This window comes from Equus asinus, chromosome 17, assembly GCF_041296235.1.
Source record: "Equus asinus isolate D_3611 breed Donkey chromosome 17, EquAss-T2T_v2, whole genome shotgun sequence".
Taxonomy (NCBI): Eukaryota; Metazoa; Chordata; class Mammalia; order Perissodactyla; family Equidae; genus Equus; species Equus asinus.
Window position 1 is genome coordinate 49,449,804 of NC_091806.1, and position 15,163 is coordinate 49,464,966.

Below are 15,163 nucleotides of genomic sequence, written 5' to 3' on the forward strand. Positions count from 1 at the left end.
CACGCAATCAGCACACGGCCAGAGCCCTTTTCAGAATCTCTGGAGCCACGGGCCACGCTGAGCAGAACCAACCAAGCAAACCCCACTCAAAGTCTTCTCGAAATCTGCTCAGCTCCCAGCAACACTGGACAGGTCCACTGTGTTGCTACTTCTGCTTGGCTTGTACTGTGATGTCTGCTGCTGCCACGTGTCCTCTCCGAGAGCATGCCAACACTTGGCTCGGCTCTGAATGACCCTGAGCATTTACACTTGGGCAGGGCTCAAAAGCCTACTCTGGGTGCTCCATGCCCAGAAACCAATGGGCAGGTTTCCCAGCGAGGTGTGACATGAGTGTGTCAAGTTTCAGAGGACAGCTCCTCGTCAGGCCACACAGAGAGTCCACGTGAGGAGCTCAAGGATCCCACACCTGGATTGCGGGCACTCCAGGGCAGGCCACCGTGAGGCACAGACAACACCTGTGTGTTTTGAAAGGGCACGTGGGGCCCACAGAGCCGTGTCTGCCCCGCCCCCATGGGATCCCTCCTCACCTTGTTCCGGGTGAGGCTGTTGTAAAGGCGGAGCCTGCACGGCTCGGACCCGGCCGGAGGAGACCACTGAGGCTGCACCCGCCGGCCTTTACCTGCGAGGGCAGAGAGAGTGGCCAGGTCACAGGAAATGCAAGTCACACTGCGTGTTTGCTTTTACAACAGAAATCTTGTTTTCAGCAAAATGTGAAACAACATTAACATGAATCTCTGTCAGCATCCCCAGTCAAATGCAACTGCTTCCCTGTTTTGCTGTGCTCCCATTCTGCGCGGCAGGGATCCCACGACAACCCCCAACCCCAGCACGGCGGGAGAACGCCTCCACGACGTGTCCACGCCCATCACATCCCACTGGGCTTCAAACATGGGCCCGCCTGCTCGCTCCGTGCGCACAGCGTCTGACACAGCTCATGGGTCACGAGGAGGCGCTTGTGGGTCAGTCTGTGCTAACTGAAAAGGTGATTATTTGCACCTCATGGGTGCCTGGTGACATTCTAACCACTCCCAAGGCTCTGCTCCTGTGCCCCGAACCCAGCTGTTCCCTTTAGTCCTCGCACCAAGCTGGCTTGTGGCGCACTCCACCGTGCACACCTGCAGGCACGGCTGCTGCCCCAGGCCTGCCCGAGGACGGGCCCACGAGGTGGAGGCCTCGGCAAGGCCTGTGTCCCTGGCGCACTGAGCTGCCCTCTGTGTGCCCACTCCCCTCTCCGCCCCTCTCTGCAGAGGGCTTCTCCCTCATGCCGGACGGTTTGACGACAGATGAGACCCTGCACAGGCCTCCTTGAATCGATGACAAATGCAGCCAACAGATCACTACACGCTGCTTCCCAACGGAGTCACAGAGTAGTCAGTCCTGGGCTCCGCCATTCACCCAAGGTCTCGTCCGCCAGACAGAGGATGTGCGTAACGGACAGGCGAAGGGGAGAGGAGGAAGGCAGCTGCTGTGTGTGCGTGCGTGCGTGTGCCCTGTGTGTGTGCCTGCAACAGCCTGCCAGCAAGGAGAGGAGAGGGGAGGGAGGGAGACAGATAGACAGCGCTCAACAGGAGCTCTTACTCGAGCTAAGTGCCAGCAAACTCACAGGTTCTCCCACTGGGAAAAGTCCGAATCCTCACGCAAACACCAGATGCTGACTAAGGGTCACCCTAAATGCAGCCAACGCCCTCGAAGGGAACTCTCAGTCCACGGTGAGGTGACGGTCAATCTGCCACTTCAGGACTCCATCAACCCCCTCCCTCCATCAGACCCTGGAACTCCACCTGGGATGACTGGGGATGCTGGCCAGAGTCGCCCCACACACTGAGGTGAACCAGACGACCATCAGCGACCATCCTGCTCAGCACGAAGGGCTCGGGGATCAGAGGACCGAAGGCCCATTGGAGAAGACTTGAGACGGCTGGTGACAGGACACAGCTGGCCCAGACCCTGGCCAGTGGGACACTGTCCTGGACACTGGGTCACACTCAGGCTTTCTAGCTCCCCAAAGGGCTGCTACTGCCACACGGCTGGTGACAGGTTCAGGGAAGTTTGGCATATACAAAGTCTATTTGCTTAAGGGAAAAACTGGGAAATACTGGACAGGGACTTTTGATTTAATACGAAGACATTTTCACTAGTGTTCCCTTACATAATTAATGGTCCCCTGCCACGGAGAGCAGAGAAGCACTTCATAGGGACATAGGGCTGTCGGCCACAAAGGAGAGAGCAGCACAATCGCTTATATTCCCACACACATGGCCTCAGCATCCGACGGCCCCGTGCCTGCCGGGTATTCTCAGGGAAGAGCACACATCCTGGGGGGATGGATGTGGCAGGTGGCAGAGGGCTCCTGGGAGGAAGGCCGTCGGCGGGGAGCCCTGCTCTGGATGAGGGGCGCTCCAGACACAGACACAGCAAAGATGGGGCCTTGAGTGGAGCGGACCTGCCATGCTGGGGCCGCAGAGAGGAGGCGATGAGACGGAGATGGGGTAGCAGAAGGAAGAGAGAGGCAGGGAAGGGGCTTAGGCAGAGCTATGGTCTGACTTCTCATGTCTGAGAGGGTCCCTTGGGCTGCTGGGGCCCATGGCCAAGAGGAGAGGACATGGAGGGCACGAAGGTGGCACAGGGACATAGACTGGGGGTCAGCAGAGGGAACGGGGACCAGCTATGACACCTGGTGCTGACGGGATGCCCAGCAGGGACGGAATCTCCAGCAGAAACAGGGACTCAGAGGGAAGGCGGATGGGGTGCTGCGGAGAGAGGGGCTGGAAGAGGTGGTGCTCCCGCACAGGACAGGCCTTCAGAGATGTCTGAGATGGGCAGCTGCTCCGGTCCTGGCAGCAATGTGGGGAGGCGGATGCTCAGCTCCTGCTATTCCAGGCAATAGATGAGGATGTCGGACTCCGAGGGCTCTGGGACCTGCTGGAGGCCACAGGCTGACAGGCAGCAGGGCTGGACCCCAGCCCTGTCTTGCAGGCCAGCCGACCTAACACATGCCATCCCCTGGGCACATAGGTCCCTGGTGGACTCCTGCATGGCCTCGGTGACAAAGTGACTTGGAAATGATAGGAGGCAGGACAATCCTATGCATGCCATTCAGGGTGCCTCCTCCACCCGCCTCTGAGTCAGCCTAGAGCCACCTCCCTCATTAGCCAGGCCACGCCTTGCCTCGAGTGGCAGACTCTTTCTTATCTCATGATGCTTAAGAGGACATGTGTCTACATCAATCTTTCAACAAGTTCCCTGCATGGAAGACCAGACAGGCCTCTGGCGAGGTGGGGAGCCCCAGATTCTCCCTGATCTCGGCCCCCGAAGGCTGTGCCATGGGAGCCGGGGCCTGAGGGTCAACCTGATACCTGAGCCTTTCAGAGACAACATGCCTGACACCAAGAAGTCACCTCGGTCACTGCACCGGACCCAGAGACCAATGCTCCCACCCTAGCTGCAATCCTGTTTACTGCAGGATTATCAAGAAAACCAAATACACCCCTACTCTCGGAGAAAAGACACCCCACGAACAGCTGCTCACGCAGGGGGATCAGTGGATGCGACCAGCAGTACAGGCATTGTGGAATGTTCCAAATGCCGCACTTGCAGAAGTCTGGAAAGCCCCCAGGGGGGCACCTAGCCCAGCAGGGACCACCAGAGACAGCATGTGGCCCACCCCGCTGTGAAGGTGGGGGGTGCTCAAAGCCGCGGTGGGACTGAGCTGCTCAAGGGCATGGAGGCCGTTACGGGACGAAGGACCCCTGTATGACATATCAGAGGAGAAAGAGAGCCCACATGTGAACTGAGCCCTGAGACTCTCCAGAAGCTCCCCCAAAATGACGGGGGCCGCGCTAGTATGGACACCCCAGCAGTCACAGGATGGAACCACAGCCACGCAACTGATTCCACCTCCAAGCCGAGAAATGGCTCACGGCTGACGTTCAGAAGTTCAATGTCAATCAATCCTGCTTTAGGACTTAACACTTCCACATCTGAGGCACAAACCGCGGCAACATGACGGACAGAATACACAAACAGAGCCATGTCACATCGAGCCAGGCAGGAGCTGGAGGAAACGCCAAGGCCGGAGACCGCGGCCCAGCCCTGCTGGAGCCCCAGGCGGCATGCGCCCCCCACAGCTCCACTACAGCAACTGCGGGGGTCCTGGTCCTCCAGAGTCAACTTCTCGGCGTGTTTTATCCTAACCTCTAGCAGGGAGCGCTGGTCGGCCCACCAGTCCACTTGCTTGCACCTGGTGACAGGAGGCAGCCCGTGGGCTCCTCCAGGGCACTGCTGCCAACGAGCACCGAGCATCCATGGGGCAATGGAGAAAGGCCCTGACATGGGAGGGGGCCGCCGACGGGAGAGTTCCTAACGGCTGGGGAGGCCGCTCTGCTACTCACTTGCTTGGAGCCCACAGGGCTCGCCTCTGCTGCAGGGGCCGCCCAGGATCGCTTCTATGTGCCTGAACCAGCGAGCCACATGGAAGAGCCGAGCATCAGCGGGAGGGGCCGCGAGCTGACTGAACACGTCCACGTCTGCCTGGGACAGCGAGTGCCCCTGCACATAGCTACGTGTGCTGAGGTGCTCGTTCAGGGCCTGCACTCTGGCTGCCTCGTCACTAATGCTCAGGATGGACCTGTAGTCGGGAGCTGCAAAGACAGAGGCACACGATGTCAGTCAGGGGACAGAGGCCTCGGGCGAGAGTCCACAAAGATGGGGCGCCTGGGTGTCAACCCTGAAACGTCCACCGAGACAGAACGCAGACAAGCGGCTGCCTGGGGCTGGGCACGGGGAAATGGGGTTTTCAGTGTGGGGAGATGAAAATGTTCTGGAACCAGATAGAGGTGTGGTTGCACCACATTGCGAATGCACTAAACGCCACTCAATCATCGTCCACTTTAAAACAGTAATTTCACCTGAAAGAAAAACTCAAAATAAACAAACACGCACACAGCCCCTTTTCTGCAGTGGCACACCTCTCGTCCGGGCCTCGGGAGGGACAACAAGGGTGGGCGAGGATGCAGAAGTCTCGGCCCTAAGGACGCGGTCCAGACCCCTGCTCTAGCAAGGCTTCTAGCAGCCGAAGGCTGTGTCCTAGGAGGACGGCAGCCACCTGACACGCCTGCCTGAGAGAGCTCGAGCCAGCAGCTGACCACATGCCTGGCCTCCCTCTCAGAGCGATGACTGAAAAGGCTGACAACTGTGACTCCACGTGTCCCAGAACCCACGAGCATCTCCCTCAGCGACCCGAAGCCCATCCCTCTCAGAGGGGATCTTCAGGAAGGGTGGGCCCCTCTCCCATCTGTGGGAGGACAGACTCCTAACTCCAATAATCACCAGCTAGTGGACACGGCTGGCCCAAGGCCCTGACCTCACCACCCTTTGTGACTTTCATCTCCCTGACTGTACTGGGTCCCGCTCGCCCCTCCCCTGCCCTCTCCCTCCTTCCCCCATTACTGCGCCCCGGGGCCCTCGCCACAGCCTCTGCACAAATCCGGCCCAGCTCAGCTCTTCCTGCCGTCGGTCACTGAGTAAAACCTGCTGTCACTGCTTTAACAAATGGCCGGGTGGGTGCATCTTCGGCCAGGGGGGCACAGACGCAGCCCCCCACAAAAGCAGGGAGGCAGAGGCAAGTTGGGTCGCACCAGGCCCTCGTCTGCGGGAAGGAGGCTGGTCCCTGAGCCCACGAGCCTGAGCCGCATCCAAGAATCACCCCACACTGATTTTAGTTTTATTTTCTGAGGGGACTGTGGAAAAAGGACCAGCACTTGTTCCCCTCCATTACAGGGCATCCACAGACACCCTCTCAGCCCAGGGCCCCCTCAGCCCAGGAGTCAGCTCAGAGAGGGAAAGGACAGGCCCGTCCCCTCTCGCTTCAACAGGCACAGCCTTCTTCCTGGGCACAGGGCAGACACCCCGACGCCCGAGCCCTTCAGAGCAAGCTGCCTGACACCACGAGGTCACTAGGTCATCATGTAGGACCCATGGCAGGGACGGCTCTGGATGGGGAGGAGACCCGGACCTACACAGCCACGCGCCCACCTCTGACCGCCTTCCTCCCTATCTCCGTTTACCTGCCCAGCACAGGAACAGGAAAATCACCCCAAACAAGCCCACACAACTCCTGAAAACAGACGGCAGAGCATGTGGGGGGAGCAGCTGCGAACATAGACGCCTTTCTGCACCTGCTTCCACTACAGGGAAGCCCCACTCGGGTCCTGCCCACACGACCTCCCGGACTCGCTGGGGTCAGCAAGGATGAGCAGGAACCCACCAACAGAAGGATGGAAGCCTGCAGCATTTTCCAAGCTGCTGCAACGTGAACCACCCCAACGGTCTCAGGGTGCCCCAGGGGAGCGGTGCGGTGACTCCCCTGGGCCCTGTCTCCAGGGACACTGGCTTCCCAGGCATGTCCCGAATCCTGACCTCTTCACCTATAGGAAAGGTGTGAGCAACAACGGGAAAAACCTTCCCTGAGCTCTCAAATGGATGCTGAGCTTCAGACAAGGCTTTCCAGAAACACCGCCTGCTCCTCCCGACTGCACCCCAGGAAGGTTCCAGCACAGAGGCCCGTCTCATCTGATGCGAACAGGACAGTCGCCCGTTCCATGTGGCCATGAGGGGCCACTGCTTCGCACATCCTTCCATCTCAACTGGAGTCACGCCCCTGCACAAATTATCCTCAGGAACCCCCACAGCCAACCCACGGGACAGTTCAGGGCCTCCACTTTCAACCGGATCCCCGTGGCTGCCACGGCAAGGGCCCAGCCCCTCTCTCACCCGAATCCCTCGCTGAAGGCCACTCCACAGGCATCCTGGCTTTGCACAACACAGCGGCCCTGCTGAGAGTGCAAGCTCACACCGCTCCCTCTCGACCCCCCACCTCACTCAACAAGCCCAGGCCTTACCCCGGCCTCAGGACAGCCCCACGTGGGCCTCCAGACCTGTCTCACATCAGCTCCCGTCCCCACCTCACGCACCCCACTCTAGCCACACGGGTCCCTGCTCACTCCACAGGAGCCTGCTCTGCTCCCTTTGCAGGGTCTCTTATCCCACCGTCCCTGCCAGGAACGCTCCCGCAGACGGGGCCGGGCTCCCTCCCTTCCTCAGGCTCTGCTCAGTGTCCCCTTCTCCAGGAGGCCTTCCCGGACACTGTTCCAAATGACCACCCGCCCCTGGAGTCCCACCCCTTCCTGCTTTCCTTCTCCAGAGCACTTATTTCTAACTTCCACTCCTTCTGTCTGTCCTTTACTGTCTTCCCTGTTTCCGGTCATTCTGCGCTGCTTTATTTGCTCAGCAGACATACTCGGCATCTAGAACTGAGCCTGGAAGATTCTAGACACTCGATAAATCTGCAGAATAAATGAATGAGCGAGCAGCAGAGTGCATCTCAAAGTGCAGTACGGCCTGTGGTGGGCTGGGCTGCAGCTGTCATTCTGGGGCCTTGGCCGGCAAGTCTAGAGCAGCTTCTGAGGCCCAATGGCTTGCTCAGCGGGAGCCATGCTGCCCCAAGGTGCACACCTCCAGGGGGTGCTGCTTCTGCTTCGCGCCAGCCCTGCAAGGAGAACAAGCCACTTTGCACTTGGGGCCTTGGAACTGTCCAAGGAAGCAAAGGGACACAGAGGCGGACGCCTCCCTGCTGCAGGTGCCAGCAGGGTCCCAGGGCCCACGAGGGCCCTTGAGTAGCTGCCGCCCCAGCTCTCCTGCCCTCTCCTGAGCAGGAGGCTCTAAGGACCCAGCCCGAGGGCTGTCGGGAGCAGCCCCCATCCTCACAGGCCCCGTGTCCGCGTCTGCCTGACACAGAGAAGGAAGTTCCAGGCAGATCTGTGTCTCCCACTCTTCTACGGAGGGGGCCTGTCCTCATGACCCCTGCCTCACAGTCACCAAGGTCGAGACTCTGACTAGACACGCTCTCTTCCTGCTGAAGAGGAAACCCAGGGACAGGAAGGTGGCACCGACAGGGCAGTTCTGGGCACCACTAAGCCAGCACCCGGGAAAACCTAACGAAACAAATGTCAGACTTCTCGGAAGCCTTCTGCACAGCACCTTCCTTCCAGGGAACTTCTGTTTTACCCGGCGACATTCCTCCAACAGCTCAGCCGTCTGCTAGGTGGCTGCTGGCCATGCCCCTCTGTTAGGATGAAGAAAATTCAGTTCACTGAAGAGAAGTCTGAGGACCTGCCAGAGGTGTGGACAGAGCCGGGAGGTGGGCCACATCCCAGGACGGGGTGGCCGTCCTTCGGAAGCTGTTCCCCCAACGCTGCCCGCTCCCAACCCTCTTCCCTATCTCCTAGCATCTTCCTCGTGCAACTATGTGTGCCAGGACCAGACACGGAGGGAGGGAGGGGAAACAAAGCAAGAGATGACAGCACCACTCTGAGAACAGTGGCACGGCAATTTCAAGATCCTAAGCGCCCGGAAGCCCCAAATAGCAGGCAGACGGAGAGATTGTCTCCCCAAAAAACGTCTTCCAGGGAGCAAAGCAGACGGCAGGGAACTCCCCACACCCTCACACTGGCTGTCTGTGTCGAGCGGGGATCCAGGCGATTATTTCCCTCTGTTTTCTTCCCTGCCCACCTTCTACCTTATGTTATTTCTAGGATGAGAAAAAAACGTAAAATGTTCTAACCAGCGGACAGCTTGAAAGAGCTAAGACACTAGTTGAGGGAACTGCTGGTGGGCGGGCTGCTGGGGAGGTGGCCCTGGAGGACCAGCGCCAGGCCCCCCGGCCGACGCCTCCTGTGGGGAAACAGGCTCAGACAACACACGCCTGGTAAAGCTGTTGAGCATTAAGCAAAATTACACTTGTCAAATGTTTAAAATGCCTCCTGGCACTCAGCCAGCGCCCAATGGGTTTGCCATTACTATTATTATCATAATCACTCCCGCATTATTGTTCTTATTATCAGATTCGCCCTGGAGGAGTTTACCTGGGGACTACACACACATGTAAAATGCGCCGTCTGGAGCAGCTCAGACCTTCAAAAAGGAAGGCTGTCCTCAGGCCGGAGGGGCGGTGCCCAGGGCGCAGTGGGAGGACGGGCTTCCAGGCCCTGGGCGACAGTCGCTGGGCTCACTGCAGCAGCTGCATGAAGGCCACGGAGGAAACACACACAGAGGCCAGCCGTGAAGTGGGCACGGTTTTGGGCCAGCCTGTGGTCTGGCTCTCGGCCTGCGATGCCAAGGTTAGAGGAGCGCTCCCGAGCAGGGCAGGCATCTGCGACTGTGATGACCACCGTTTAGAAAGCCCAAGTCTTTACAAGACGTTTCCTGAAACCACACAAACTCAAGAAACGTGTTCACATCACATGAACCGCACTCCTGACGTGAAACCGCAAGCCCCGCACGGCGCCCCCGCCCTCCCACCAGCATTTAAACCTGCTCTGGGGCTCCGCTCTCAGCAACCTGCAGTCCTCCTTCCTCCCACCTGGTAAGAACGGGAAACAGCAAAGCCTATCAGCTCTAGCCTCTGCTCTGCCTTGACTCCCTTGGGCACTGGGGTCCTGTAATTCTCAACAGAATCATCAAAGGGAGCAGGGCACGGTGCTGAAGATCCCGCTGCCATCACACTGACCGGAGGAGGCCTGGCCGCGCCTCTGGCTAGCTGTGTGACCCTGGACAACCCACTTCTCTGAGCCTCAGGAATCTCACCTGGACAGGAACATAAGGGCCTATCCACCACACAGGGTCGCTCTCAGGATTACAGGCGATAACAGATGTCTTTAGAGCAGGGCCTGGCACAGACTCGTGCTGAGAAAAATGCTAGCTGCAGTATTATGATGAACATCATTGGAACTAAATGTATAAAAAATTAAACCTCCAGGGGCTGGCCCCGTGGCCGAGTGGTTAAGTTCACGCGCTCCGCTGCAGGCAGCCCAGTGTTTCGTTGGTTCGAATCCTGGGCGCGGACATGGCACTGCTCATAAAACCACGCTGAGGCAGCGTCCCACAAGCCACAACTAGAAGGACCCACAACCAAGAATATACAATTATGTACCGGGGGGCTTTGGGGAGAAAAAGGAACAAAAATAAAATCTTTAAAAAATTAAACCTCCAGTCTGACCTCACAGGCGGCCACAGAGAGTGCCCCGAGTCTGCAGGGCAAGGCCTGGGACACGAGCTCCGTCCACCCCGGGGATCCTCAGAGGTGAGACGCGTCTTCCAAGACAACCAGGCCCTGGAATAGGCACCGTGCCTGCGCACCTTCAAGCTACAAAGAAGCTGCAAACTCAGTGCCATCACAGGGGACCAAACAGATGCTCTCAGTCCACTTAGGGAAGATGATCTGAAATGGGAAGAATATTCTAGAGGAGGGCCTCCGTGAAAAGTCTGGGAAGACGGTCACATTTGATGAATCCAACCTTGGGAATAAAACGCATCCAGAAACTGGAAACCAAGAACACGTAGAACGCTGGGAGCCGTATCAATGAAGCCTCTACCACTTCATTTTATTTCCTGTGTCCTCAGAGGATGGTCTACATTCTCGTCCTTGAGGGGGAGCCTCGGGACAGGGTGTGTGTGGGGGGGGGCAGCAGTCAAGGAAAAAGCAGGCGGGCTACGTCCTGGAGCCGAGCACGGGGTAGGAGATGCTGCCCTAAGGTTTAAGACTAGGAAACACTGTCAGCTGTCCGACAGCCGGGAGGGTTGACCCCAACCTACGCGTCCATCTCCAAAACCAGGCCAATCTTATCAAGGCTCTGAAAACCTCAAGTGCGGAAGCAATTTAAAAAAAAAAAAACACAACAATGTCATTTGTCTTCACAGACGAACCCAAAACACACTTTCGCTCATAAAACAACAAAGAAACATCCTGTGGTTTCCCAGGTGGACACAGGCGCCTACCGCATGCCAGGCACAGGTCTAAGCCCAGACGCACATCTGCTGACGCCTTTACCACGCACACGTCCTCAGAGGCAGGACGACTTCCCTGCCGTGCTGGGAGGAAGGGGCAGCGTGGGGACCCCAGTCCAGCCGGATCGCTCCGCGGCTCTTTCTTAGGGGTCTGGATGAACGGTGAGCGCGGCCGGGCTATGTGGCGGGTGTTGATGACACCTGTCAGGCGGAATGCAGAGTGCCTGGAAGGTGGGTACTAGTAGGGGACAGCAGCCCTGGCATCTGGTGCCTCCCACGTCACCAGATTACCCAGGAGGTGACAGCTGCCCACCTAGAACCCCAGCGCGCCAAGGAAGCCTTGGACAGCCTCAACCGCGGGTGGAGCTGGCGGTGTCTCAGAAAAACCTGCACCTGATTTTCTCCAGCCGAAATAAAAACTGTATACACTGCTAATTCTTCCTGAGGAAAGTTGGCTCCAGACTTAGGAATGTGACAATCTCTGGTCTCTCCCGCGCAATCTTGCATGAGGGATGGCGGAACAAGACCCAGTGCTCCTGGGATGGCAGCCTGGGGATGCACTTGCCTACCGGCTGGTGACATGAGCAACAGGAGGGCAGAGCCAGAGCTGCTCACAGAACCTCCTGGGCGGCAATAAAGTGGGGCAATAACGCCGTGACCAGGCAAACGCCTATGGCCACTGTGTGCAGCTGCACAGTAAAACCCCAAGTCCTTTCATGTGTGTGTGTGGGGGCGTGCCTCACTTCCTCGGCCCCAATTTCCTAAGTGGCAGCCTAGGCGCCCTCTGCCCACCCCCGAGATGCTGCCCGGGCTGGGCGGAAACCAAAACAACGCTCCAGCTTTGCCTGGCCCCAAAATTCAGGGATCAGTCGGGGGACATGCAGGGCCACCTCCACGGAATGGGGCGCGAGAGGACCTCGGCACAACCCAGTGAGAGCGCTAGGGCCAGGGCTGGGTTCCGCGGGGGACGGAGGGCGAGGAGCGCTGGCCCAGCTCAGGGGTCACGCCAGACACCTCGCCCAGCCCGGGGACGCGCCGCCCTCAGACCCGGGGTCACCCCTCCAGCCCGGCACACTCAGACCCGGGGTCACTTCTCCAGTCTGGGGACCTCAGGCCCGGGGTCATCCCTCCAGTTCGGCGACCACAGACCCGGGGTCATTCCTCCAGTCTGGGGACCTCACACACGGGGTCGCCCCTCCAGTCCGGGGACCTCAGACCCGGGGTCGCCCCTCCAGTCCAGGGACCTCAGGCCCGGGGTCGCCCCCCGCCCGACCGCCGCGCGCACTCACTGTGCTCCCCGGAACAACCTGCCATCCTAGGAATCGCTGACCCTCGGATGCGGCGACAGCTTGCCAGAATCTGATGCAACCGCCGCCCCGGAAGTCCCTCCCCGCGCCTGGCCGGCCCCTCCCCACCTTCCGGGACACGCCCAGTCGCTAGGCAACCGCCGCGGGGTAGGGGCGTCGAGAGTCCGGGGCATGCTGGGACTTGTAGTTCTTACTGCGCTGCCGCCCGCGCCCGTGTGCATCCCCTGGGACGCGCAGTCCGTGTCCGGCCTGGGGACAAGGCCGTGACGAACCAGGGGGCTGGCTTCGGGGCGGAGTTTGCAGTCTCGCCGCGGGGAGCAAGCATTAAAGACTCAGGCACGGGGGTTAGCACTGCACCAAGTGAGGTGGGGACAAGCCCCAGCCAGGTGGTGAGAGAGGGCCTCCCAGGGACAGAAATGTGCTGGTCAGGCACAGAGGACTTGTTCAAAGGAAGGCTCAGTGGAGGAGATTGGGGATGGGTGGGAAGTGCATTCCAGGCAGAGGGAACCGTCCTGCAAATGACCCCAGCAGAAAGCAAGCCACTGAGAAACTCAGCACGGCGACAGGACACGCATGAGCAGCCCTGGCGAGAGATGGGGCTTGAGGCTCAGGCTAGGGCCAGTGCTTCTTGAAACATCTGAGAAAGTCAACAATGGCAGAGGCCCACTGAAGGCTTTAGACAGCAGTGGGTGTGAAGAGATTCGTGCTCAGAACCATCATTCTGACAACTGCTGAGTGGACTTGGAATGGATTCGGGAAAGCAGGACTTGCTAGGAAGACGTTTTGATCGTCTGTAGGAGAGTAAATGGTGGCCTGGACTAGCAGTGTGAGCAGACAGATCTAGGAAAGCCATGGGAGGCGGTAAACGCGACAAGTGTCGGGATGAGGTAGGCGGTGGGGCTGGGGAAGACACCCTAGTTTCTGGACTGAGAGAGACTGGGTGGTTGTGGCATTCACTTTAACACTAAACAGCAAGTTGAAGATGCTTGGCTGGCACTGGATGGAAAGAAGCAGCAGACAACGTGAACTTATTTGACTAGGAACCCAGGCTGCATATTTGCATATGCAGTGCTAACTCTGGAGGACATTTCCAAACATTTTAATCAAACCAACAAACTTAAATTTTCATTAACCAAAGATTAATCCATAACATCTTAAAAGACATTGGGTTAATTTCTATTGTATTTAGAATTTATGTAAGCGCTTACTTTAAGCCAATTAAACAGAGCTCTTAGTTTTGGCCATATAACCCGGGGGTAAAAATATCACACACACAGACACAGACACACAGACACAGAGCCTTCACATATATTGTTTTAAAAATCACTGCCATCAATCAGGCAACGAGTCAATCGCCAAGAGAGGGCACCCCACTTGGTTGCTGGGGTGATCAGGCCCGGAAACCAGAGGGGGGGCTCCCAGAGGTGGATCCTTTGATATTTTAAAGATTTGTTTGTTTCTCAATTGCAAAGCTCAAAAGGAACCCAAAAGTGGTCACTGTCACTTTAAGAGAGAGGAAAGAAAAGGTTCCATTAACTTGAAAATCTCCTGAACCTAGGGCAGCGTCCTACTTGTTCTGCCTGTGGGGTTCCTATAGCAGGGGGTGATGGGGGTGTCCCTCTGCATTGCATCCCTTGTACACCTTCCCTATTATGCCTGGCAGTCCTAAGTGCCAGGTGAATTGTCCCAAAGATAAAAGAACAGAGAAAAACAGTGAGGAATTTTTCCGCCGGTCTGGGGGACATTCTACCCAATTGCGTCCTAGAGCCATTCTCCCAAGAAGGGGTCCCCATACTCAACCAAAGGTTAGAGTTTGGTACTTTCCTTGAACTGGAGTCCCGATTGGGACTTTCCCGCAGTTCAGAGAGCGGTCAGGTGCCAGAGAAAGGGATCCCAATCCAGCCTTAGGAAAAGAAACCTGTCACGGGAGTCTTGGAGATTGGCGGCCGTCCTAATGACTTAAGTGGCCGACCCGTGCCCATGTAAAATTTGTCTATTAGAGATAGAATCAGGAAGAAATGGATTAATTCATTTTCCATCACCCTCAGGCTTAAGGTACTGATTCTCTTCAGGCTGAATGCCACAATTTGCCCCATAGAGTAGCCATGGGCAGCAAACATGGATTCATACAGCTGTCCGAGAGGGTTCCCGATGGAGCAGTGAATTTAGATCCATCCTTGAAAAAGAGAAAGGCACAAGGAAGACTATAACTTCAGCTCACAAGCTGGTGAAGCAAGCAGGCTCAGCAAGCCAAGGAGTCAAAAGAAAGACTTCTTGGGCTCAAGGTCTGGAAGTAGCGCTCCTCTATTCAGAAGATAGTGTGGGGACAGGGCCCATGGGCAGCGAAGAGCTGTAGCATGGCGACAGGCCCATGGCCAGGACTTAACAGCTCTGTTTATCCCATAAGGAAGTATTCCCAGTTAGACATTTTAAAACATACTTAGGCAAAGTTGATATAACCTCTTTATAAAGAAAATCAGCTTCTAAGTTGTGTTCCCGCTATCATCCAGGTTTCCAAATTAACAGTTTCCTCTTCGGGGAACCAGGGACATTGTTCTTGTACGAAATGTAGGAATTTAGCAATCTGTCCCGAAGAGGCTCTTATGTCTCCTTTTTGCAAGCATACATGTTATTATTTCTATACAGAGCCTTCTTTCTTTAGACTCAGTATGGCCCAAAACTTCTCAAAAGTTCTTAATATTTCTTCCTCTTCCTGACCTTATTTCACTCTCCCTTCTAGAGAGGGAGAGGGACTGAAACTTCTCAACTTTTTAAGTTCTGACCTACTACCTGTCTGTCCTTTCCTCACCCTCCCTCTCCAGAGAGGGGCTAAAGGGGGCTCTTCTTTCCAGCCCTGGGTAGGAACCTATCCGTCCTGGGAAGAGGGGAGAACTTACCCGTCGGGTCCCTGTTAGGGCGCCACTTGCCGGGCTCCAGCCTCGGCAGAGTCCAGGTACCCGCGGGAGAGACAGCGTCGGCGAAAGTGTAAGTGCTAGACGTGAGACTCGAAGCAG

The 15,163-nt window shown here is 57.2% G+C and overlaps 1 protein-coding gene across 5 annotated transcripts in view; it reads right to left on the bottom strand.

Moving 5' to 3' along the window:
• The window catches only part of LOC123277940 (cysteine--tRNA ligase, cytoplasmic-like), a 29,888-nt gene extending 17,649 nt beyond the window's left edge, over positions 1–12,239 (bottom strand). For 4 of the 5 annotated variants that reach the window (XM_044749991.2, XM_044749990.2, XM_044749993.2 and 1 more), the window contains exons 1-3: positions 12,132–12,239; positions 4,392–4,640; positions 528–619 (exon numbers count right to left, since the gene is read on the bottom strand). In XM_044749991.2, coding sequence (XP_044605926.2) covers positions 528–619; positions 4,392–4,640; positions 12,132–12,156 — 366 coding nt within the window. In that variant the 5' untranslated portion in view covers positions 12,157–12,239. The remainder of the gene's footprint in view (positions 1–527; positions 620–4,391; positions 4,641–12,131) is intronic. The other variant, XM_044749988.2, reaches the window with a different exon arrangement.
• Between the last annotated feature and the right edge of the window lie 2,924 nt (positions 12,240–15,163).